The sequence below is a fragment of the Vipera ursinii genome, assembly GCF_947247035.1.
Source record: "Vipera ursinii genome assembly, chromosome: 1".
Lineage (NCBI taxonomy): Eukaryota > Metazoa > Chordata > Lepidosauria > Squamata > Viperidae > Vipera > Vipera ursinii.
In genome coordinates this window covers 140,629,293-140,655,411 of record NC_139512.1, presented here as the reverse complement: position 1 = coordinate 140,655,411, position 26,119 = coordinate 140,629,293, and the positions used below count along the sequence as shown (strand labels likewise).

General features: G+C 35.6%; 1 protein-coding gene across 1 annotated transcript in view; it reads right to left on the bottom strand.

Moving 5' to 3' along the window:
• The window catches only part of ARHGAP15 (Rho GTPase activating protein 15), a 474,106-nt gene that overhangs the window by 214,224 nt on the left and 233,763 nt on the right, over positions 1-26,119 (bottom strand). Inside the window, exons 7-8 of the mRNA XM_083348755.1 lie at positions 15,520-15,618; positions 13,258-13,381 (exon numbers count right to left, since the gene is read on the bottom strand). Of these exons, the coding sequence (XP_083204881.1) occupies positions 13,258-13,381; positions 15,520-15,618 (223 nt within the window). The remainder of the gene's footprint in view (positions 1-13,257; positions 13,382-15,519; positions 15,619-26,119) is intronic.

The following is a 26,119-nucleotide window of genomic DNA, read 5'->3' as shown; positions in this document are numbered from 1 at the left end:
TGTGTAATCAAAGGTCACATCTTGGTTTTCACTACAATTATTATTGCATTTGATTGTCTACTTTATCACGGAATCTCTACCTCAATTAAGTTATTAAAACATTATTGAATAACAGAAGTTCTAAAAGACTGGGGAATTTCACCCAGCTTTAAAAAGATTCAGTTCAGTTCAACAACCAAGTGAAATTGAGTTCTGCCCCTTCTGCTCCAAAAGTCAGGAAAAAAGGAAAAGAAATGGCACTTCTGCTTTGTTAAAGAAGGGTTAAAGAAGAAATTTGAACCACCATTCAGGGGCAGTGGTAAATGCAATGTGGATCAGATATCACCATGGATACAATCAAAGAAATATGGATTTGGATTTTTGAAGCTAGCTTTATTTCCAACTGGTTTGTGGATCAGAATCTACACATTTAAAGGTGTACCAAAAAGTTCTATTTTCCAGTAATGCAACAGACAAACATATTTCAGTCTAAACATACAGATGGCAAAACAATGGATGAAGTTAGTTCAAATCAAAACAATAAAGTGTATTTTTTTTGCCAACATCCTTAAATTAAATCCATTCTTCTCAATCCTGGAAAAAACTAATTTGGGGCCAGGATTCACTGCTGACAGTTTGGAAATATATACAGTATTACTTTAGGTCTTAGCTTGATAAGCATTGAAATCCTCAGATAGTTATCCCAAGTTTATCTTCTCTTGAAAAATATGTTTTCTGCTTCAGTAGGTGTAATATATAACTAAAGGTTTTTAGCAAATAGATAAAAACCTAATAGTTTTTGGATTTTTTTTGTTTCAAAATAGGAGGCAAAAAGAAGGAAAGAAAACATTTTATTAATGGATAATATAGTATCTGGTTGTCTGATCCTACACTTATTTAGCTGACAGTTCTAGGTTAACACCTCTTTTAAATTATTATAGATATATATCACTACCACCACCACCATCATTTTAGCCATTGTCTATCTCCTGCAGGATGAAGACCTCTTCCAAATGTTTCCAACCTATACGGTCCTGCACTTCCTTTTGCCAATTGGGCCTGCAATACTTGCTGATGTCATGGACACTTTTTATCAAATGGGATCCATTCTATGACCACCTTGGTCCACCTGCCATCAGATGCTTCTTACTATGTGACCAGCCCATTTCCATCTCAATTCTTTTTACTCTCTTGATGATATCGTATCAATTTTATCAATTCAATAAAATAGTTTATAACTAATTTTATTGAACTGATTTGTAATTATTGTGGATTTTTCCTGTTTGTTCATTTATTTATTGTGTTTTATACATCATCATCATCACTACCATAATCATCTTCGTATCCTTACCATCTGACATACTTTCCTCCACCTAAGTATATCCATAAAACATGCACTGATAAGAGAATATTTTCTGCCCCACTGTTACATGTAAGCATGATGTGCCAGTGTTTGTGATCAGAGTCAGATAATGTTTACAATTTATCTGTAGAAACAGAAAGGAATTAATATTTCTTTTTGATGAGCAGGACATATTTGACCTAAAGAAGTTACTGAGATGTTTACTTTTTACCTAGGGAATTGCCATATTACTAGTGGGTAACCCACAGAAACACACACATATCAAAAGAGAGTAAAGTGAATATAAAAGATGAATATGGAAGAAAAGAGATGGAAAATGTGTGTGTGTGTGTATACTGCTGAAAAAAATAAAGGGAACACTTAAACAACACAATGTACTGTATTTAATAGTAGGATGTTTTATCTTGTGTTCCATATACATATGACACATATTTCTCCCCTTGCAAAAAAGCTAACAAAGCGAGAGAGAACCTGTGGCTCAAGAAGTAAAAACACTGCCTAACGTGTAAGCAGCCCAGGTCCGAATCTCAGAAGGGTATGACTGACTGATGAAGACTAATGAGTCCGAAATGCATATCAGCCTCCCTAAATTCTTTGTTAGTAATTTACACAAATATATGAACTGTCCGGTGTGACTACAGCCTGTTCGATGGCCTTTGAGATAAGGCTGAAAACAGGAAATAAAGATTTGCCCCATGTTTGGGGCCTAGCAAGGTAATCTAAGAGTTAACATATGACACATATTTCTCCCCTTGCAAAAAAAGCTAACAAAGCGAGAGAGAACCTGTGGCTCGAGAAGTAAAAACACTGCCTAACGTGCAAGCAGCCCAGGTTCGAATCTCAGAAGGGTATGACTGACTGATGAAGACTAATGAGTCCGAAATGCATATCAGCCTCCCTAAATTCTTTATTTTATCAGCATATATATATATGCTGATAAAATATTATCTAGCAGTTATATCTGATAAAATCCAAATAGAACCAGAAGTTCAACCTTAATATATTTGCGGAGCCTGAAAAAGAACTGAAAAATTGATATGGCTCCTAAATGCAATTTTGATATGTTAAACTATAAATTGTACATGTCTGGTAGGCATCTGGGTTGCCAACCACAATTGCATGGAAAACAAAACTGTAAGATCTTTAGATCTAAATCAATGTACAGACAAAACAGACACATGCCACTACAAAAGCATACTAAATTATATAACCTTACCACACAGAAGACAAGGAACTGACATCTCTGATCAAAGAAGAGATAAACCAAGATGTCCAACAAAGATGGAAAGCTTCCAGCTAACAGAACTCAAAGCAGAGTCACAGAGCTAAATCTAGCTGAGCAGCAAAAAGGTCATCTGAAAAGTGAATATATATTGTTTCATAAGGAGAGGACAACCCTGAAGCATATGAATGATATTTGAAAGAGAGGGAGGAAGGAATTCTACAATAAGTAACATCTACTGGAATTTACAGATGGACAATTGGAATTCCATTTTAGTGGCATTTATTTATGACCAAACATTTATATTCACAACTCTATCTTCTGTAAATCTTCCTGTGATTCTCTGTGAAAATCAATTCCTTTATTCTGACAACAGTGTGATTACAAGTATATTGTCTGTCCAGGGGCACAGTCAATTAAGGATAAACTTTGTAACATTGAGGGCAATTAACCAGTGAAATAGCTTCAGACGTTCTGGGTGCCTCTTCACTAGAGGTTTTTAAGAAAAGACTGGACAGCCACCTATCTGAAATTCTATGGGGTCTCCTGCTTAGGTAGGGGGTTGGACCAGGACAGTGGTAGGCAAACTTGGCTCTTTTATGACTTGTGGACTTCAACACCTACAATTCCTGAGCCAGGAATTCTGGGAGTTGAAGTCCACAAGTCATAAAAGAGCCAAGGTTGCCTACACCTGGACTAGAAGAACTCCAAGGCTCCATCCAGCTCTATTCAATTTATTATTATATTTTGATTACAGAAAATAAGCATTATTTTTCTCCCCCAAATGTCAGCCTTTACACTGATTTAGGTATGAATTCATGTGTAAAGATAAAAAGGAGCTTTGAAATCAGAAGAAAGCTTTACTCCAATAGAAGAGTTTCCCCCCCCCCACACTCAAACTAACATTCATTGAATAACCTTCTTTAACTTGTTTTCCCTTAAACTGTCTAATTGGATTTTTAGTTGGAGTAGTGGAACAAACAGGAGGAGCTGAGGGAACACATTTGTTTTTAAGGAACTGATTAATTAATTAAGGAATGTGCTTCCATCCATAAGAGTCTGGAACAGCAAGTAAGCAAGGTCAATGAGTATTTGCCTTAATCAAAAATCCTGATTTGATACATATATATTTTATACCCTCTTATCTCCATCACCTTTCCTTCCTTCCTTCCTTCCTTCCTTCCTTCCTTCCTTCCTTCCTTCCTTCCTTCCTTCCTTCCTTCCTTCCTTCCTTCCTTCCTTCCTTCCTTCCCTCCCTCCCTCCCTCTCTCTGTGTCTCTGTCTCTGTCTCTGTCTCTCTCTGTCTCTCTGTCTCTCTGTCTCTCTCTCTCTCTCTCTCTCTCTCTCTCTCTGTCTCTCTCTCTCTCTCACTCACACACACACAGAAATTATTTCAAAACCACCAGGAAGCTAACCTCTGGATTAGTTATAAATAGCTACATGGAGGATGGAAAGAAAAAAAATATTTTTCTCTACATAATACAATTGAGATTCAGTTTTGTTCTCTACAAAACTATAACTAAGAAGTACTAATTAGGACTAATTCTAACAAAGACTAATAAATAATTAATAGGATTAATCAGAAGTAAAGCAAATAATAATGGTAGCAAAGAATGCCATCACTGATGATTTTGAAACACAATTGTATAAAAACGCATACAAGGGCACAGAGGATCAAGTCACAGGGACGCCACCTCAGTAAGTTTCTTGTTCAACTAGATATGAGCTTGTCATGGCTTAGCAATGTGGAAGATGTAAATAGGAGTTGTTAAACTAACATCAGTAGTTTTATTAATTGAATGTTTTCAGTACAGGTCATAAAAATATTTTTTTTTCTAGAAAGGAAATGCAAAACTGAGGTCAACTGGATGCACGGCTTACAGTAACTCTGTATCGTATAATGCATGTTTGATTCACACACTGTAAAAGTTAGGGATTAGTCCTGATAAGTGAATGTAATTTATAGTTGACTTTATTTTGAGTAATAAAATCGGTTTATCAGAAAAGTATATGATTTATTTGTCATGTCTCAAATCAGTATTTTAAAACATAAAACAACATTTTAAAGGACAACTTTAAATGAAATAATTATATTTCATTGTTATGACGTTAGGAAAGAACTAAGGTAGGGCTGCATAAATTCAAATAATTAGGATATAGCAGCCAAAAGATTCATACAAGTCTAACTCTGGCAGCCCCTAACTTAGGCAACTTACTAGACCAAAATGGTTTACCACTAATTTCGCTAGCATATCTTCACGTCAGCATAATCTTGTAATCTTCACAATGAATTTGGAGGTCACTAGGGAGCTGAAACAAGGTCTTTCAAATTGTATACTCTTTGCCCGTCCACATTTCAGATTTCTGAATCTGAAGCCCATTCAAGATGGATTGTCAGCTGTCATCGTCAAATTGCATGCTTTGTTGTTGTTGTTGTTGTTTTTATACATAATATCTGTATATAATATGTAGATCCAGTCTTGCTTCCATGGAACTCAAGAGGGCAAACATTGTTCTCTTATATAAGGTACCAGTTCAAGATAACACAACCATTTTGATGGATGAATTAGCATTTGATCTGGAGTCTCTCTGGTCCTATCCACAATGCAGCTATTAGACACACTGGTTTTATATGCAGGAACCAAACATGAACCTAAATATTTATATTCTAACCTCCAGTATGAGGAAAGTTTAACTGAGAGAGAGAACATGCAAATGATTAACCTTGGAATCCTCTAACATTACTTACCATGCAAATTACAGTATATGGATATAAATTATTGCTTAAAGAAGATGTTTAGCTGTACTATACAGTAGCAATAGGAATTTTCTATCCTACAGGCTCCAATAGCAAATAGTATAAATCTGAGTTGTATAAATATAAAGTACAGTTTAAAGAAACATGAAACCATTTTAAATATCCTTTTACAAGATTACAGGTGTAACTAAATAATTATAATAGATATTTACAATACTGGACAAAGGCAGGACTACTGTACTTAATAATCCTTCGCTTTAGAGGAACTGAAGCCTGTTTGAAATATTCCTTTCTGTAGTTTGCTATACAGATTTCACCAATATTGAGTTCATTTTTTTATTAAGAATATGCAGCTCGCTCCTTCAGAACAAAAATAAAATAAATTTAGAAAGAATGTATTTGTAGTTCCTTTATGTTTTTGAACTTAAGTCATTCGATACCATTTTGAACAAGTCTAGAGAGGTTTTTAAGGCAGGCATTGTATATTATACCATTCCCCAGGGTTCTGTGTATGATCATCTTTATGAAAAGCCTCTTTGGCTCCCTGTTGAATAAATATGCATTTTATTTCACTAATCTTGAAACAACAGGAATAAAGTTTGCCTAGGTCTTTTATACCTCAGAGAACAAAACCAATACTACAAATCTTTAGAGAGAAAGGATATACAAAAAAGGCTTGAGGTGAATATTTCAAAGTAAATATTCTTAAATGATGTGCAAATTATTCCAGCACTTGAACATGATATATGAAAGGGGATTAAGCAACTGAAAGAAAAACCTAGTTTAAAACTGTTTGGGTTTCAAAGTCAGAGATGAGAGGTTGTTATTGGAGAAGGAAGAATAAACCAATGACAGCAACCTATGGCCAAGGTATTCATTGACTAATCCTCTCTTGTATTGCTTACCACTGCCACTTAAACTCCAACATAATATCTAATTCAAAATTAGACATGTTTTTCACTCTACTGTTCTATAAAAGTAATATATATCTGAATGACAACAATAGTGAAATAATGAAAACTTTACTCACATTAACATGTACTCTTATGTACTCCCAATGAACAAAAGAACTTGAACGAACATATTATTGCCAATGCACTATACTCATAAAGCAACAACTACTTACTTTTAATTAGAATGCAGCAATAATGTTTGCAATATGAGGCCACTTCAGGCAATTGTAACTTGGCTAAATGCTATGACTGCAGATCTTTCCAACTAAGATCTGCTCACGATAAAGAGCATATAGAATTCCCCACACTCCCCATAGCTCCAAGGAATATTCATAAAATTGCTATACTATTCAGAAACCAGCTTCTGTTTGACCCATCAGAGTGTCAAGCTACGAAGCCTGCAGTCTTTAGGACTGTTGCATGCTTCTAGTTTGTCAAAAGTGTGGGAGAGGGAAAGAGGGGAGACTTTGAATCCACAGGTGCTCCTTATCAACTTGAGAGATGAAGCATTGTTTTGGTAAACTATAATTTCTTCTCATAACAATTACCAGAAGATATATTGGACAATGTGACCTGAGCTGTCAGAGGGGGGGGGGAGTTTTACTCTTTTAATTATCCATTTGCTGCCATAGCTTTAGAGTTAGCTTTCCTTCTAACTTGCCGGATTGTTTTTTGCCTAATAAAGTTAACATTGGAGTTCATAATGTCTCCAGTGTTTTGTTTGGTTGGACTTATTTAGCCAGAATATGACACTGAGTTTCTTGCAACATTGCTACTGTCAAGACTGAATTGCTAAAATGCTTGCTAACCTCTGTCGCTACTCAACTTGCCATAGAAACGGGGTGAGAATAGCTTGGGAGAAACAAGATTTTAAGAAGCTGTCTACAGACCATGAGAATGAAGGTCACAAAACCAGATGTCTGATGGAGACGTGGACTGTTCTCATAACAAACCAAAGAAATTTAATTGGGCAATGTGAACACGTGGTGGGTGGGGGTTATTGACAGCTATTGTTAACTAACCAGATTTTTGTGTAGGAAACTTAGAGCTGATTTTGCTTCTTCAGTACCGAGATGTGAATTCCATAAAGTTTATCTTTTATGGCACCTTGAAGCCGTAGAGTTTCCTCAATGTTGAATTCGCTGATTGGACGGTTGACAGTTACTTTTCTTCATAAAGAGTAACTGTCTGGGGGCGAGGGTGGGACATAACTAGGGAAATGCACACAATATGAACTAAAGATATGTGGGCTGAGTAGGACAAGGAGATGACCATGGATTGGTTTCAAGATAGTTCTGAGAGACCAAGAGCTAATCACTTTCTGTTTCAGCTTTCATTACAATGATTTTTTTTCTAATTTCTCTATATTTCTTTCTCTTGTGTCTTTTAGACTATAAGCCTACAAGCAAGGATTGAGTTTCTTTTGATGGTTATACTGTAGCTGCTAGCTGTCCTAGTCCTTTCATTTGTAAGGCAAAAGACATACGGGAACAAATTATATCTGATATTTCTTTCACTCAATATACTAGCTCCATCCTTGAAGAAGGGGTGACGTGCTGGCTCAGTGGTAAAGAGACTGGGTCTGTTGGGTGGACTGCATTTCATTATCAAGCGTCTTGTCTTCCAGATTACTTATAAATAAATCAATAGCTAAAGAGCACTCTTCTTCCTAGGAAGCACCCTTTGCTTTCATTGGGTGGGTGGATGGGGATAAAAATGTATGCACTGAAGGGAAGAGGGGTGGTTATTCATAGCTTGGTCTTGATTCAGAAAATTTATAGTGGTTCTTTTATCATAACAATGATAGGAAGAAAAAAGGATCCAAGGAAAACATGTCTGACCATCATATATCTACCCAGTGCAGAGAAGTGTTGCCGAAACCCTTGTTTCTGGGGCAAATTGACCATGTTTCTTCTGCAGCCATCCAGGTAGATCTGGAATAACACCTTCTTGAAACTATGGTGACTTGCAGCCAGCCACAGTCAACATAATTGCATTAGGCATCTGACTCAGTGTAAAGCAGATTTGTATCACTTTATAGTTCCAACCCAAAATATAAAATTAGCTTCTATTAAAGCAAGTGAGGGTTATTTTGGAAAGAAATGATGGGAGAATCCCCTACTGCAGTTCAAAACTGATCCCAATAAAATCAAAAGAATTTGGAAACCATCCAGTGGATGTTTGAAATAAATCCAACTTTAAATTGGGTGGATTCCAGTTGCACTTCTATTATTGTAGAAACCTCATGTTTCAAGTCCTAGGGACTGCAAACATTCTCAGCAGCACTTGGATCTTTTAAGAAATACAACTCCTATAGTTCCTGATATTACTAGTTTTTGTAAAATACATGCAGGGCATGCTTCTGGAACCTGATACATGGATTCACAAGGAATGGACTGTAGAAACTTCATTCAATGTCATTGAAATTTAGGAAGGAGAAGATGAGGGAGATTAGAGGTATAACAAAAAAGCTCTACATCATCCCAGACATCTAAACTCAATCCAACTGGTTCTAAATTTGGGTTAATCTAGACAGGATTGAGAAGCAGTCCAAAATTAGAATCCAAACAAAGGATATTGGAACAAATCAGAGAACCAGAACAGCTTTTTGTTATGTCAAATGTATTTTGAATAAAAGCTTTCTTACACTCCTTCCACCCAGAATGACCTAAGGCTGGATATATCCAAATGATTTAAGATCTGCAGATACCGTAATTCCTGTGAAAATATTACAATATGCAAGATAGTTTTCCCTAAGCAAGAAGCACCTACAAACTTAATGGCTTCTAGCTTGAGCTGCAGCAGTTGTAGAAAGGGAACAGCTGAAGAAATGGATTTTTCAGAGTCCCATCCAAAGACTATTAGTTCTAAGTAAAATTATTGCATTAAGGTGGTAAATTAATGGTCAACTCTGGAATCCAGATTCTTTCCTGTTTAGCTCTGACTGTGCTCCAGGATTTCTGTCTAATTAGGTTCTGTAGAAGGGAGTAATGTCTGATAAATAATTAATTTATTATGCTTCTGAATAGGAACCAAAATATATCTTGTTGAAGGTGTAATGGCCACTGAATATCCCTAAATAGTAGTAAATTGCATTTACCTGTAAAAAAATAATGTAGCATAAAAAACTGAAAAGAAAATCAGAATGATGAAAATGTTAAGAAAATCATAAGCATTTGCTGAACTGACCTTCACTTGCAGTCATTGTCTGATAAATATGCATGTTTAAATGATATAAAATATGTTTATCAGCTTTACGAATTGGAAATCTATTTATAGTCGGATAGGTTTCAATTACTAATAAAGTGTGGGGCTACCCATATAGTTAAGAAATATATTTAGTTTTTCTTTTAAAATCACACTGTTATTTAGGATAAGATGCATGTTAATACATGAATCTTATTTATTTATTTTTTATCATTTTTGTAGTCTTTTTAGAGCATTTTTTGTGAGTGGAATAATAGCCGTGGATAGGAAAATGCTTCAACCATTCATCTTATTAACTTGATCCCTGCATGGACCTCTCCTACCTGTGGATGAAAAGATTTAACAAAATACTGGACCAAGTCAAAACCTTAGAAAACAGAACAGAGTGATATGGTCAAGTATCCAGTTCCTTCATTTGCAATTATTTCTCCATTCTAACATCCAACCATTTTTCAATTATAAACAACATAGTCAGAAACATATTTTGTGTGTCTCTTTGAGTTAGCAATGACTCCTTTGATCATCTGAAGAAGTCACTGGAGTTTTCTTGACAAAGTTTAGAGACGTGATTTGCCCTTGCCTGCTTCCTAGGGTGAGAGAGACTGACTGACCCAAAGTCACCCAGCTTTTCACCTAAGATGGACTATAACTCACACTCTCCCAGTTTCTAGCTTGATGCTTTAATCACTATACCAAACTGGTTCTCTAGGAATATACTCTTGCATAGAATGTCTGATACAGTCCTAATAAGGATTCTTTAAACAGTTACAGTAATCCAGCAAATTTTACATGCATGCATAATTCACACTGATAACTTTCTACAATATAAGAAGCATGAGATGCAAATGCACACTCCAGGTAATAACATCCGAGTGTTCTTTTACGTCTAAACACTTTTGAGTTGTAGAAAAGTGAAGGCTGAATACCTAAGGAGTCTGATATGGCAGAACCCCAGCATTTAATATCAGGAGAGAGAAGAAAGAACATTAAACATACAAATGCTATTTCAAATATTAAATCAGAGGCTGATTTCTCATTCATTTTACTTTAAGTATGATCTTGTTCTTCAGTCTTTAGTTTCCAAAGACTAGCCAAGAAACACAACTATTCCACTTTTTAAAACTCTGTTAAAATGCCCTCTCACAAATCCTGGATGGATCGTCTCTGAGCTTTGCAGTCAAACTGGACAATGGAACGACCACCTGTTAACTGCTAACAATGTGTCATTACCACTTCTCAGGCCTTTTTTAAAGCAATTTTGGCTCTGGCTGCTGATAATTCTGGCAATGATACTGGTGTGAACATTAAGGGCATGGAAAGCCAAAGGCAAAAAACTGACAACACAATTTGTGCTTTGACTACTAATAAGTAAGCAAATGCTAACATTTTTCTAATTCCACATAATTACTCCCTCTCAAGGGGCCAAAAGAAAATTCGGAATACATATTTTTAAGGCAATTCAAGCTACGCTGTATAAACATACACACAAAGCTGAAATCCGTGCAAGTTCACAGTGGATTGTTCTTCCTTTTAAAAAGAAAGTTTCAGCACGGCAGGGGCTCCTCACAACTTTTTTTGTGGTTCAAGTGTTGGGTTGTCTGCTAACTTTATCTCATTGGTGGGAACTTGATCTGTCTTTTAAATCATTACTGAAGAGATGTTAGAATTATGATGCCAAGAAGCATAAAAGACAACAGCAAATGGTGAGACAGTTTAATGGCTTCCTGCCAGAAAAAATGGCAAAGAGGTAGGGGCCTATGGATTGGAGCTGTTCTCCATGAGCCACTTTTAAGTAGGGTTGAACAAAGGAGAGACAAACGATTCTTTAGCAAGGCTGAAAAGGAGTCAGATTTACATCCTAATGTGAACACATTAGATAAAATGTTGATTGCTAGAACAATAAATACATTCAATATTATTTACCCTTAAAATGTTGGGGCATTTGATATAGCCTCCATCAGCTGTCGAATTTGCAGTTTAGCTTCTTAACTAATTGCAATATAGGTAGCTGACTGAGTTAACCATCTTGCAGAAATAGTATGCATCTGAAAGCTGACACTAAGTGGCTAAGAAAAGCAGATGTTATCTTCTTCATCTTTATGTTCACCTGCCCTCTTACAATGACACCTTGCTAGGAACAAAATGCTGAACAAAATGCATCAGAGTTACTGCTAGAGCCAAGGTGATCCTGAGCTATGAGGATCCAGTGATTCATTGCAGTTTCTCTTCTCCCATTTCCTTTCTTCTGTCTGCTTGATAGGACTCAGCATAGGAGCTCATACACTTGACTTCTCTTTAAAAAATGTGAGGAATGCTGGCTTTTTGCATCTCAGTAAGTTCTCTAGGAGAGAATATATATGCAGAATATCTGTTGGAGTTCTGAGGTATGTAGCCCTGGAGGTGGACCTTTTAATCCAGGTAGAATTGAATCAATGTGTTGGTCATTTCCCTTTTTCTTAGTTCAGATAAAATTCCAACATTCTCATGGTCTGCTCACCAGTAAAGTTCCTATGGAACCTATATATTTGGTTCAAAGTGGAATTCAAAGTGCCAGCATTTCCTATAAACCTCTTTATAGACCAAATCCTCATTATCTTTTCTAACTGGAGTCTGCTGATCTTATGAATTCTACCCAAGTGAATATGGTTGGGGTTCTCTTCCATTGAATGCTCAAGGGAATGGAGTGAAAGAATTGGGGTTTTATGAGATTGTCTCGACCCAGTGAAATGCTTCTTCCTCCCCTACTTGATACTCTTTCAGAAGGAAATGCAAGAGCATCTTCAATAAAGGAGAATATTTGTAGCTCAGGGTTGAAATGAGGGATCCTTGGTGCTCTCTGAGCTTGATTTGTTTTCTTGCAGATGTATCATTATCCAAACTAGATAATGTCTTTGGTGCTAAAGTCTTTTTCACCAGCTTTATTGAATTTAGATGGTTGGGTAGGATTGCTGCAACACTAGTGCTCAGTAGTTGCTTAAATTTATATTGAATTTACCTTTATTTTTATGGCTTTTTGTTGATTTTATGATACTTATGTTTTCATTCTTTGCTTTCTACTGCTTCTTGTGAACTTCCCAGAACCTATGCTTAAGGTGGCATTCAATGTTTGTGAAATAAATCAGCTGGATTTTTTTATATATATATATGATACAGAGATCATTATCTTGTAAATAATCAGAAATATTTTCAAATAGTTCAAACTGTTTCTGTCATAAATTCATTTATGTGTAAAGTACTAGATCTTTAAGAACATAACAAAAGCTTTGCTGGATCATGCCATGCATCCAGCTAATCCAGCGTCCTGTTTTCCACAACTGACGACTAAATCTCTCCAGGAAACCCAGGAAATAGCTATAAATGCAAGAGTGTTCCCCTGCTACCTGGGAGCTGAAATATAGTCCTCCAAAATATTGCTAATTTTGTATGTATAACAATGTTATTACTGTTAGACTAAACAAGATTGGTGCCATGTTTATTTTGGATTCAGTGCTGATGCATTAGGAATTCACAAATTGATGCATGCTCCCTAATGATGCATTAATGCTGCACCCAACATAATTGGCACCCAACACACACTGAACGCAAGCCATGAATTTTTAATCACTCCACCCTCCATAAATTTTTGGTCCCATTTCCCTTCTTCAAGAGCCGTCACAACTAAAGAATTTGGGGGGGGGGAAACACATTGGAGGGTCTAAAAGTCAAGACAGAACACTGTATCTTACTGACAGAAGGTTCTCTATAACTTTTCATTACCCAAAATAATTTTACTTACTTAAAGACTTTCTATTTTCTGTTTTTGGTTCCTTACTTTCAGCATGAACACCCAGTAATTCAGAGCTAGAAGATCTCTGAATTTTGAGCTCGTTGTTCTTTGATATGTAACTCTTATCTTTTGGCTAGAAAGATAAAATGATAGAAAATATCCTTAGAAACATTTTGTGTAAATTAATGAAAGTAACAGAAATTTAGAAAACAAAATAAAAGCAAACAAAGCAAAACAAACTATTTTTTTGTACACAGTAGAATTTTTTTTACAAAAGTCACTGTACAAAGTATTTCACAAAACATGTAACTTAAAATCACTTTTTATTTCTACAAAAAAAATCAGACATGAAAATATATCGGGCACTGATATATTGCATACTTTGGTTTGAAAACACAGATCAGGTCAAAAATTTTAGGATGACATAAATGGAACACAATCCAATAATGTTATGTACTTGAAAAACACATTTCCATGAACATGTTGACTGCATGCTTAATCACCTTTTTCTGATGCCATCCTCTGAATTCATTGGAAAGTACCTAAACTTCAACTGAATGTTTGTTTATGCTTTTAACTAGGTAAGACATTATTTTCGTATTTTATTTATGTTAACTGATACCTGAATTTATTCTGGGACTTACAGTTACAATGTCATTTATGTTTATATGTGTATAAACATATGAAATACTAATGTACTTCTAACACTAGGTTTAGGAAAGCTATAAATGAATTTAATTAATTAATTAAATGTGTTTTTAAATTACTACACTGCAATTGTTTCTGTGTCCGTTAGGTGGTGGAAAGTGGTGGCAAGGAAGAACAAGAATGAAATCTGTATTGCGATTGAAGTTCTTCCTTTTAGACACTGCAGTGTAAGGATGAAAAGGAACCGCATAAATCACATTTCATTATTTTGTCATAATCTTGGTTAGCTTTGGATGCCTATGTGTTCATATGTACTGTAGAATTAATTGAAAATAAGAAGATTCATATTTGCAGTCTTTAGATAGTCTCTGTTATTCGTCACAACAAATAAAAATATAAAATGAAAATTTTCATTTTTAATTTTGGATCCATATATTTATGAAGCCATAATAGTATCTTTTTCACATTTATGTTGTTCTGGTCAGTATTAGAGGAACAGAAAGATACTCTTATGTGCAATATGCATCTCAGCATTTGCTTCTTTTATTGTTATAGGAAAGTTTCATATATTCATTAAAGACAAGCAAATATATCATATCCCCTTCTTAGAGATAATTTTAGTGGACATATTGGCAGCATATGCTGATAGACTATCAGACACTTAGTTCAGAGTCTCATTTCCAGGTAAAGATATATAGAATTGCAAATTTAGTGTGTTGTGTCAGTGAAATATTCAAGCAACTGAACTTCCAGTAGACATCACTTAAAGTCTTGAAAAATTATCATTGGATAGCATGATAATTCATATTATATTATATATTATATATATATATTATACCATATTACCTTCATATTATAGAGTTTTACCATTTATATCTTATTCAGTTGCTTACTAGTAGTTTAAAAGAAGTGTCTACATTACACATTGAAATGCCACAAGCCGGTCTGGGCAAGATCTAATTAAACATGCAAGAAGGGTGTCTCTTCTCACAAGCCAAAAATGATACAGATCCTCTCAAATGGTTTTAGCATAATTAGGGAGGATGAAATATGAAATTTATAATAGGGATGGTGAAAACCATCCAAGAAAAAATGCAATATGAAATTGGGTGGGGGAAGCAATTGTCAAAAAAAGAGAGATCTGTCAGAGAAAGAGAAGGAAGGAAGGAAGGAAGGAAGGAAGGAAGGAAGGAAGGAAGGAAGGAAGGAAGGAAGGAAGGAAGGAAGGAAGGAAGGAAGGACAGCAGTCAGATGTTTACTGGTATTATTCGGTCGAATTAACAGGAAAATCATACACAAAGAATTCAACTATACTAATAGTCCTCTTAAAGACTATATAGTATAAATGACATAAAAAGAAAAAGTTAAATGACATTTGTTATTAAATGTTTGCCTTGCAACATATTTAATCATCATTATTTCAGAAAAGATACATCTTTTTTTTCAAAACCTATTCAAATTATAATTTAGTCCAGAAACACTTTTAAATAGCAGATATAAGTACTTTTCCTAATTCAGAGGGAATGAGGAAGATGCATTTTAAACTTTACTTGCTGCAAAATAATATGAACACCTTAAATTACTGCATGATTAATAAAAGCAAAATCTAAAACAAATGCATACCAATCTGTCAATCGCATTTTTGATAGCACGGAACCAGTCCAATATGATGAAGTCAATATCTGATTGAAGAAGGACCTCATTTCCTGAAACTGTTGTGACCTAGCGATGAGAAAATGACATACCAGCAAACTGTTTGCTACATCATTTTATTTCAGTGTAATTCATCTTATAAACTCTTCTGTAAGTAAAAATTAAAATCAGCAGCAAGCTGATTGTGTTATTTCAAACTATTAAGTATTTTACAATAAAAGCTACTGTGACATTTCTTTTACTTAAAATTCAGCAAATGTATGCATAAATAAAAATCAATATAAGGCAAATTCATTTTTTTAAAAGTGTTTGCTCCAGGACAGCTTGCATGATTGGCAGATTATGTCAGTCCATACTGATCTGGGCAGCTGGTCTGTTTGATACTATTTGCTCAAATAACATTTTAGAACAAGCTGCCTTTGAGATTGGTGTGGCACTGATTTTCATCTAAAACAACATTTCTAGGAAAAAATGAATACTCTCTCTTAGGCTTTCCCTACAAATTTAAAACGAAGCTTAAAGTGAATGTGAATATTAGCCTGAATTTCTTGTACCAAATGCTTATATTTGTTTCGCTAGTTCACTGTAGTGAAGTATCATATGACGAATAAGGAAATACATATTATTAAAAACACTTACAATATTTAGTACTAAAATATAAGTACCAAGCATAAGTCATATTCCTACTCATCACTTAGGGGGCATGTGTTTAAAATACTGGTAATATCCCATCAACTTTTCCCATTGCCAAAAGTATTTTAGTTAGAAGAAGATGGAAGATTTTTGACTGGACTTTTATTTATGAGCTCTCAAGAGATGATCTATAACAGAGTTTGCAGGCCAGAGTGACATAGTAGACAGAAAAGTTCTGTTGCACCAAATATTTGTTCAAAATTGGATTATGCCCATAACCAGAACTCAAATCCAACTTTTACATAAAGAAAATCTCAAGGGCAGAAAATACTGGACAGACTTACTGTAAATAGTAACAAAAGCAAATATTCAAATACTTATCATCACAGAAGAATATTCAAATACTAGCAAAACATAAAAATGACCAGAATGCAATACCAGTGAATATTGCATACAACAAATTTTGGAGGCAAACTCATTGAGGGGAAGCGTTGCCAACTTTAAAGAAACAAAAAAGATTTGGACAGAATTGGCAGAATTAATCTGACCAGGTTTATTCACACATTATTATGAGATAGTCTTTTTTATAGACAGAGAAGTATCCAGGTTAATCTTTTGTAGCAGATACAACAAAAAATCTCATTGTTCCTTAAAGCTTATGAAATCTTGGGACTGATGTCAGAACATGGTAGCCTCAGCATGTGGGTGACAGTACAAGATGTGTAAAACCCTCAGACAAATATTTTGCTCATATTTATTTCTGCTTGACAAACTGACAGAGCATATCTATTTCTTTTATAAGAAATATATTCCATTTATTTCATTTATGACAACACGCAAATCAAAAATATATATTAGGAATATAGATTTGTGAAACATACATTGAGTTCTGTTGCTAACATATAATTAGAATAAATATTAACAATATCAATTCTATTTTCTATCTAGTTGAGTTGATAACATCAGTGTTATTTGAATGACAACTTGTTTATTCTAATACATAGGAAAAGTTAACAAAATATAAATTCAACGAAACTGTCTTATGGTGTAAATACATATGTTCCTTCATTTGATCTTTCAGTTGGTGCATTTTCCCTCTCAAGTGGTATTATAAGCAAAAAATGTATTAATATCACATGAATATCACAACCACGTATCAATCTTAATATGCTTCCACATCAAATAAAAATGAACTATTTAGTGGCATAACTTTTGATTCCTCCCTAATATGTTCCTTCCATAACTTAGGCTCTTAAAGTGTTCCTGTGGACTTGTGGCTTTTCAGGTAATTTTTGATAATTAACATAGACATGCACGTACCTAGTATTCCTAGGTAGAAAATATTGTCCCATTCTACGCAACTATGCCAACTTCCAAAATAACTCTACATAAATCTTAAAAGCAGCTGTTGACTAAGACAGGTGTTCACAAACATTGTGTATTTTAAAATAGAGGAAAGTGGGTGTTAGTCACACAATTTTAAAATGCCACAAAATTTAATGAACTTGAGGGATGCAGATATAAGTATTTCATTCTTGTTTGGGACTGTGATTCTGTAGGATAAAAGATATGTCTTTAAGGGGAGATGACCATTTCCACAACTTTTCTGGGTTCAGCAAAAATGCAAAGGTGGGCCATATTTTTCACACATTTCTATTTTGGGTGACTTTCAAATACTTAATGTAGCACTCTCTCATGCAGAGAGAGAAAGACATGAATTAGACTAAATGCAATGGTCAGTCCAGTCTAGTTTGCATCTTCCAGTGCAAATATAACTTAAATTATCAATATAAATTGGGGAGTTTTGAAAGTAAAAGCAAGACATAATTAGTGAATTTACTTTGAAGGCTTAAGAGGGATGTAACATTAAATTCAAGCTTTATTAAAATACAAGTATTTCAGTATTGCATAAAAATATGTATTCTTATGATATGTAAAAAAGCTACTTCAGTGCTAACAAGCAAAGCAACATTCATTTTGAAAGTGTTTGTTTTAATGTGTTGTTTGTAATCATTGTATATAATTGGTGATGTATGACTATATCAGCAAAAGTACATCACAGAACAGGGAAAAGTTAATTCATTTAAAATACTGTCTGTATCTCAAACAAGTCCTTTTCTCATAATCTTCAGAGTTACTAGATGGTTTCAAGAAGACTGCTACTGCTCTCTACAGTTTAAATGCATCCACTTCTTAATTATTCTCAATAACTGACTTTCTTTTCTCCATCTCTGGCATTCAGAGACAAGCACTACCAAAAATTTGAATTTGATGCAGTTAAAGTTTTATAAACACTTCTATATATTTTCTATTTAAGTACACTGAAGAAAAAAATTGCTGAAATAATAGTTTAAATCATATTTATGTTACTAACAATATCATTTAAAGACCTTCGAAAAGAGTTCAGGGGGAACTTATGCCAGATTTTGCCTGAACAATCTACAGTCATAGCCCTAAATAATCATATTAACACAAGTTTGAACATCTTTCTTATCAAGCATCAATAAGAAAACTTAGAGACTAGAGATATACGAATGGAAATTTGCAAATGTGTTCAGGAAAAGCAGCTACTTTTTTATTTTGTTTGCACTCTTTTTGATTTAATAGCTTTAAAAATACCTCAGTGTTCCTGCATTCCATCATTCCCAAGCATACATTCTAACATAAAACGATAATGAATTAAGAGATTTCAGCAGCAGACTTCTTATAAGGGATAAAGGACAATACACAGTTTTCTCATTTCATTTTCAGCATTCATTCAAACGGGGGATTTTGAGTGAAGGCTCCTTTACCCTCCGCTACTGATTCACTATGCCAATTTGAGGTCCAAATAAATGAAATGTACCAGATCCTATATCATTGCCCCCCCACACACCTTGAAGTCTTGGCGAGAACAGCACCAATATCTTTCCTATTTGTGAATCAGTTACATGAAGTTGCGTCATCTATTTACAAACTGATTTGAAACAGTTGAAATATATTGGCTAACTTGATTCATAACACTGACTCAGTTTAGATTAGTGGTTTTCTCAGTGGTATCTCTTTATTATATTCTCTCTCCCTTTATTTTCAATATTCCCCTAAAAGGCGAAAGGATAGAGGCACAGGAGAAAAGCATGGACTCTTGCATCTAACATTTTGAAACTAATCAGTGATATTTTTCAATGGACTTTCTTGATCTTTCCCCCTTTTGCTTCTTCAATGGAGATTAAAAATATGTTTTACCTTTACCCCTTCAATTTATCTCTGTCATTTTTCTAGGCAGCTGGACACACTTCTAAACAGTTCTCATTCATTTTTTTAAAAAAATATCCATAAGATTCTTATGTCTGAAACCAGCATTTTGATCAACAGCACTCTAGCTTTTCCTTGCATTTTTTTAACTAAAGAAATTAAACTAATCCTAATAAAATTAAGCGAAGCATAGAGCCAGGGGAGAAGAAACAAATTGTAGTTTCTATGGTTGCAATGTTATGTGCCCAGGTACTAGTTCTGTTCTTCCTTCCTTTCTTCTCTGTTTCATCTCAGAAAAAGGGAGTCAAAAGAAAAGTTCATCACAGGATAGATTTTAATTCATTTATTGACCATAGAAATATATCTACTTACTCCATATTGTTTTTTTCCATACTAAACACACCTGTGGAAAAATTCACAAGTAGGATATAAAAACAATAGGTAGTCCAGCATTATACATTAGGAGCACATCCTTTTAGAAATATTTGGTGGAAAGATATGAGACAGTATAACTATTATTCTGTCCCAGAATCTATGATAAAAATCTCATTGAAAAAAAATGCTGTTATATTTTTCTCTCCAGATGCTGCAGAGAATCATTCTTCCTAATATTTATTGGGTGAATTTCTTCCCTGTCAAACTAGGAACTTATGAAGCTTAACTCAAGGAAAAGTTTTATTTATTTATTTGTTTACAGGATGCATTTATTATTTACATATTACATTTTCACATTTTCTCCTACTTGCTGGGTCACAAAATTCCAGTTGACTATTAGATAATGGAAAAAATTATTTTAATTGTACTGTGGTCATCTAGTAATCATTACAATTTGTGCATTCTGAATATGGTAGCTTTAATTATTCTTGTTTTAAAATTAGTTTTTAAGAAGTGAAATATGATTTTAAAGTTTTTTAAAGAATATATTTCTCTGGCTGCTGAACTGGCAGATATGTATCCTGAGAATTTGTGTAAAAATAATACATACCTTAACTAGTAAAGGCAACCACAAGTTGCTTTTCATAATATAGCTCTCAAATTTTCTTCTTAAAATGGATTAGAAAAGAAAGTCTGCTTTTCCCCAAATTATAGCTGAAAAATGAATTCATGCAAAAATAATTCCAACAAAATTTGGAGAACAAAATTGGGTTCTGATTAAAATAGTTTCAATATGCATAGTCAATTAAGTTGGTTTCAAGACTTCTTATTCCTTAATTAATTCGGTTTCAATTACATTTCAATGAAATTAAAAAACAGACAGGGATTTAGCATTTTCTGAAAATATGTCAAAAGTGTATGTTTTGTTGGGAGCAGTATACATTCTCTTCAACCTCAATAAATCCATGTCTTAATCATGTTTATATTAAATAAATATACAGACGGAGGAGAGAAAGATATGCAATACACACAATAATGAAGTTAGTTCTCATTTTCTGGATGCATAATTAAAGTGAATCAGATAAACCCATTCGACTCCAATGTCTCTACCCGATTTCATTATCTGATCTAGTTTATCAGATGAATTATGCTAAATTAAAGGTGTTTATGACAACCATAAAAATTACATTTTTAAGGAGAATGTCTCTTACGACAACTGTGCTTTGGTAACCTCAAATAATTCCTTCTGACAAGTCCAACGTAGCTCACAACTTTTTTAAAAAAAAAATACAGCTAAAATATCAGTGTGAGGAAAAACATCCTTAACTTGGGTTTTCAAAGCAGAGGAAAAAAATGCTGATAGTTAAAACATTTTGTGAGAATGTATCTGTCTTGTATCCCCCAAAGTTACTAGATGTTAAGTAAATATATGCTCATTGTCAAAAGAAAAAAAATGTTGCTTTGGCAACTCTCTTATTAAAATGCATTTGTAACCCCCATCTGTCAAGAAAGTTTTGAAAAGTTTGTTTACTTTGGATAGCAGCCCTATCCTGAGTTACCCCAGCAAACAATGATAACAGTCTTCAGAAGTTGTGTGAAGAACAAGCCACTAGGGATCCATTTTTGTTTTAATTGGCACACACAAACACTTTTCTGGTCTGTCAAGAAGATCAAGCTAATATGCATGGAGGGTGTTATATTCTCAGCTTTTGGGAGTACTAAGGCTCCCTTTATTTAAGTAATTTAAATGATAGACTGCAAAAACTTTGCAAGTCAGAAAAACTGCTTTATATTTTCAATGGGAATATTTTTTTTAAAGAACAGACAACGTTGTGTGTATGTATGTATGTGTGTATGGATTGATAGATAGATAGATAGATAGATAGATAGATAGATAGATAGATAGATAGATAGATAGATAGATAGATAGATGTTGAACCTTACATTCTAATTAACCTGCTTCTTTTGTTGCTGTTTCTTCATTTTTTTAAAAAAGCATCCCAAAGTCTGGTGAATAAAAAGCTAAAACTACAAATTTTGCCAGCAATTTTGAAACTTTTTCTATTCTTAAAAAACAGCGAGGACATTTATAACCAGAAACTTATTGAATGCACTTTCTACTATTGCTGTGTATTCAATGTACAAAGGAAACCTGCATTTGAAAACAATGATTTTAGGAAAGCAAGCATATTACTTTAGGAAAAACAGGTACTACAGGCTGATCTCACATGGATTCAATATACAATGACTCTAGTTTAAACTCAAAAGAATGTTTCCTTAATAGAAAGTTAGTTACATCTTCAATATACATGTTCCTATAACAAGATCATTATACAGTTAGGAAGTAGAATTTGGCTTCATATGAAAATGAACATGTTTTAAATACTCCCTGCATATATCCAAAATATTCTGACTTTCTTATGTGGAAAATAAAAGAGGTAGTTACATTGTGTAAGGTGAAATCCTACATACACATGCATGGACATTGCCTGGACAGTCATCCTGGAATAGGAAATATACTTTCCGCTAACTGCACTGTGACAGACTCAAAAAGAATCTTTCCATTATAAATATAGTAAGTAGTTTATGATCTGAAATAAAGGCTCACTGCAAAATATAAAGGGCTGTGAAAAATTTCTTTCCAACACAATCCATTTACAAATGAAAAGTCCTCAATATCACAATAAATTAGTTTCCTATTTTTGGTTGTTAAAATTGTTGTTGGTCATCATGTTTCATACATTCATGCATTAAATAAATGTTATTAAACATCATGGTGTGGTCAAAAGTATACTTTTGTCATTTCCAGTTGTCTTTAAATACTGTATTAGCACAAGAAAAAAAAATAGTCTTGAATAGTTCCATTCAATTAAGCAGGAAAATCACAGAATTATTACACTGAGATTGTGATTTTGAAACCTGTTGAAATGCTTAACACATTTATAGTGATTGAAGTAAGCATTTTGCCTCCAAGAGAAAAAATATGATTGAACTAATGCTGGTTATTTTATGGCTTATTTTAAAGAACAGACAATGTTGTGTGTATGTATGTATGTATGTATGTATGTGTGTGTGTATGGATAGATAGATAGATAGATAGATAGATAGATAGATAGATAGATAGATAGATAGATAGATAGAATGTGGATTCCTCATCAAAATAACCTGAATGGAAGAAACTTCTTGGGTGAGAAGTGAAATGTTTTCAAAGAAAAAAACCCCCAAAGAAGTTCAGTTGCCTTTTGAAACAAACCTTAGGAATGGTTTATGGATAGTTTTTATTTTTTGATGTTTTGTTGTTATTAATTGCCCAAAGTCATCTGAATGGTCAATGTACCATTTTTTCAAAATAAATAAAAAATAAGCCCATGCAGATGATAGAAAAATCACACTCTATACTATATATGCAAAGAGAAGGGCTGAAAAAGAGGAGTACAGAGCAAAATTTGAAAGACTATCCTCAAGAAACATGATCAACATGGTGGCTCTTATTTTATTTTGATAATTCTGAACTTCAATTGTACATTTTGCCTAATGAATCAGATTTTATTACCTTGACAGCAAATATTGTATTTACATGCTGCCTTCTCCCTTTCTTTCTCGTTCTCCCCTCTTGTTTCATTTAAAAAAAATCATGATTTGTTCTATAAAATTTTCTACTACATTTTACGCAAGGCCTTGTGATACAATCAATTTACTAATCAACATATAAGCCTGGATATGAAATCTGCATTTTTTGGGGGAAAAATCACAGAAGCAGCTACGTTCTACTGTTGGGTTAGGCACAAGTGGAATAAAGAAGTTGAGCCCAGTTAAAAAGTCACCCCATTTCTAGACACCAGACCAGAAATGTTTATTAGCAAGCAGAAGACATTTATGTCAATGTTGGATGAAGCAGAGGATCCTCTGACTGGGCACTGAGACAGTGTATGCCAATTTTCACAGTTCTGTGAAATAAATCAGTTTTATGTTGTTCAGCTACTATTTCTTACTGTAATATGTAAAGACAAAAAATACAATTACTTATAAAACTAATGTATCTAATTATTATTATTTATTATTTATTTATTATTTAGATTTATATACCACCCTTTCCCGAAGGACTCAGGGCGGTTTACAGGATATTTAAAAGAAAATCAATACAAAAGTTAAAACAATTTAAAAAGATTAAATGAAACCCTGAGAGAAAATAAAAACCCCAGTTAAAATTAAAATTAAAAATTTTCAGCCTGGGCCAGAGAGCTCGAAGAGCCAGGTCTTCAGGTCCTGGCGGAATGAACGGAGATCGGGGGCAGTCCTAAGCTCCACGGGCAGCTGATTCCAAAGGGCAGGCGTGCCCACTGAGAAGGCCCTACCCCTGGGTGTTACCCGCCGGCAATCTTTAACCGGCGGCACCCTGAGAAGACCCTCCCTGTGGGAGCACACTGGATGAAGGGAGCTTGATGCTGGCAGCAGGTGTTCCCTCATATATCCCGGACCCTCACCATTTAGGGCTTTATAGGTCATCACCAGCACCTTGAATCTCACCTGAAGGGCAACCGGAAGCCAATGCAGCTCGTGGAGTAGAGGTGTTATATGGGAGTATCGGGAGACCCCCATCACAACTCACGCGGCCGCATTCTGCACCAGCTGAAGCCTCCGGTTGGTCCTCAAGGGCAGCCCCATGTAGAGAGTATTGCAGTAGTCTAAATGGGAGGTCACGAGCGCATGAGTGACTGTGCGTAGGGCATCTCGGTCCAGGTAGGGTCGTAACTGGCGCACCAGGCGAACCTGGGCAAAAGCCCAATCAAAATTGAGCCGTGAATCCAGGAGGACACCCAAGTTGTGAGCATCGTTAGAGATGGAATAGTCTGGTTGACCCAAGATGCCGGTATGCACAGCCACTCAGTCTTGGCAGGATTGAGACGAAGCCTGTTTCTCCCCATCCAGACCCGGATCGCTTCCAGGCAATGGGACATCACGGCAAGGGCATCTCTGGGTTGGTTCGGGGTGGAAAAAAAAAGTTGGGTATCATCAGCGTACTGATGATACCCCACCCCGAAACCATGAATGATCTCACCCAGCGGCTTCATATAGATGTTGAACAGGAGGGGCAAGAGAACTGACCCCTGAGGAACTCCACAAACGAGAGGCCTCGAGGCAGACCTCTGCCCTCCCATCAACACCGACTGCGAGCGGCCCAGGAGATAGGAGAACCACCGCAAAACAGTGCCTCCCACTCCCAACCCCCTGAGACACCACAGTAGGATACCATGGTCGATGGTATCGAAAGCCGCTGAGAGATCTAATAGGACTAGGACAGAGGAACAACCCCTGTCCCGAGCCCACCAGAGATCATTCACCAGCGCGACCAATGCCGTCTCCGTGCTGTGCCCAGGCCTGAAACCTGATTGGTATGGGTCCAGATAATCAGTTTCATCCAGGAACAGAGGAAGCTGATGCGCCACCACAGTCTCAACAACCTTCGCCAGAAAGCAAATGTTGGAGACCGGACAATAATTATTTAAAACAGCCGGGTCCAGGGCAGGCTTCTTGAGGAGGGGTCTCACCACTGCCTCCTTCAGGGAGGCGGAGAAGACACCCTCCTTCAAGGAAGCAGTTATTACTGCCTGGAACCAGCCTTGTGTCTCCTCCTGAGCCGCATAAACCAGCCAGGAGGGGCACGGGTCCAACAAACAAGTGGTGGAGCTCAGCCTCCTCATCATCCTGTCGACATCATCAGGGGAAACAGGATCGAACTCAGTCCAGATAACATGCTCAAGACCGTCCGATTCCTCCACGTCAGACTCCGCCCAGTCAGAGTCCAAATCGGCCTGGATCTGAGCGATTTTGTCCGTCAGATAATGACTAAACTCATCGGCCCGCCCCTGCAAGAGATCCTCCCTCACCTCCTGGTTAAGAAGGGAGGGAGTCACCCTAAACAGGGCGGCCGTGCGATTATCTGCAGACACGATGAGGGCAGCAAAGTAATTAGCCTTTGCCGTCCTCATCGCCACAAGATAAGATCTTATAAAGATTCTTAACTGCAATCGGTCAGATTTGGATCAGGTGGATCTCCAACAGCTCTCTAGACCCCGTCTCCAACGCTTCATCTCCCGGAGCTCCACAGAAAACCATGGAGCCCAACGGGATCTGCGCCGGGTCAGGGGTCACAAGGGTACAATACAGTCAAGTGCCTCAGCGGCCGCCCTATCCTAGGCATCAACCAAGGCATCAACTGGGCTGTGAGTGAGGGCGATGGGTATAGACCCAAGCGCCATCTGGAACCGTTCCGAGTCCATTAGGCGCCTGGGGCGGAACCACCTGTTCGGTTCCGCAGCCCAGCAGT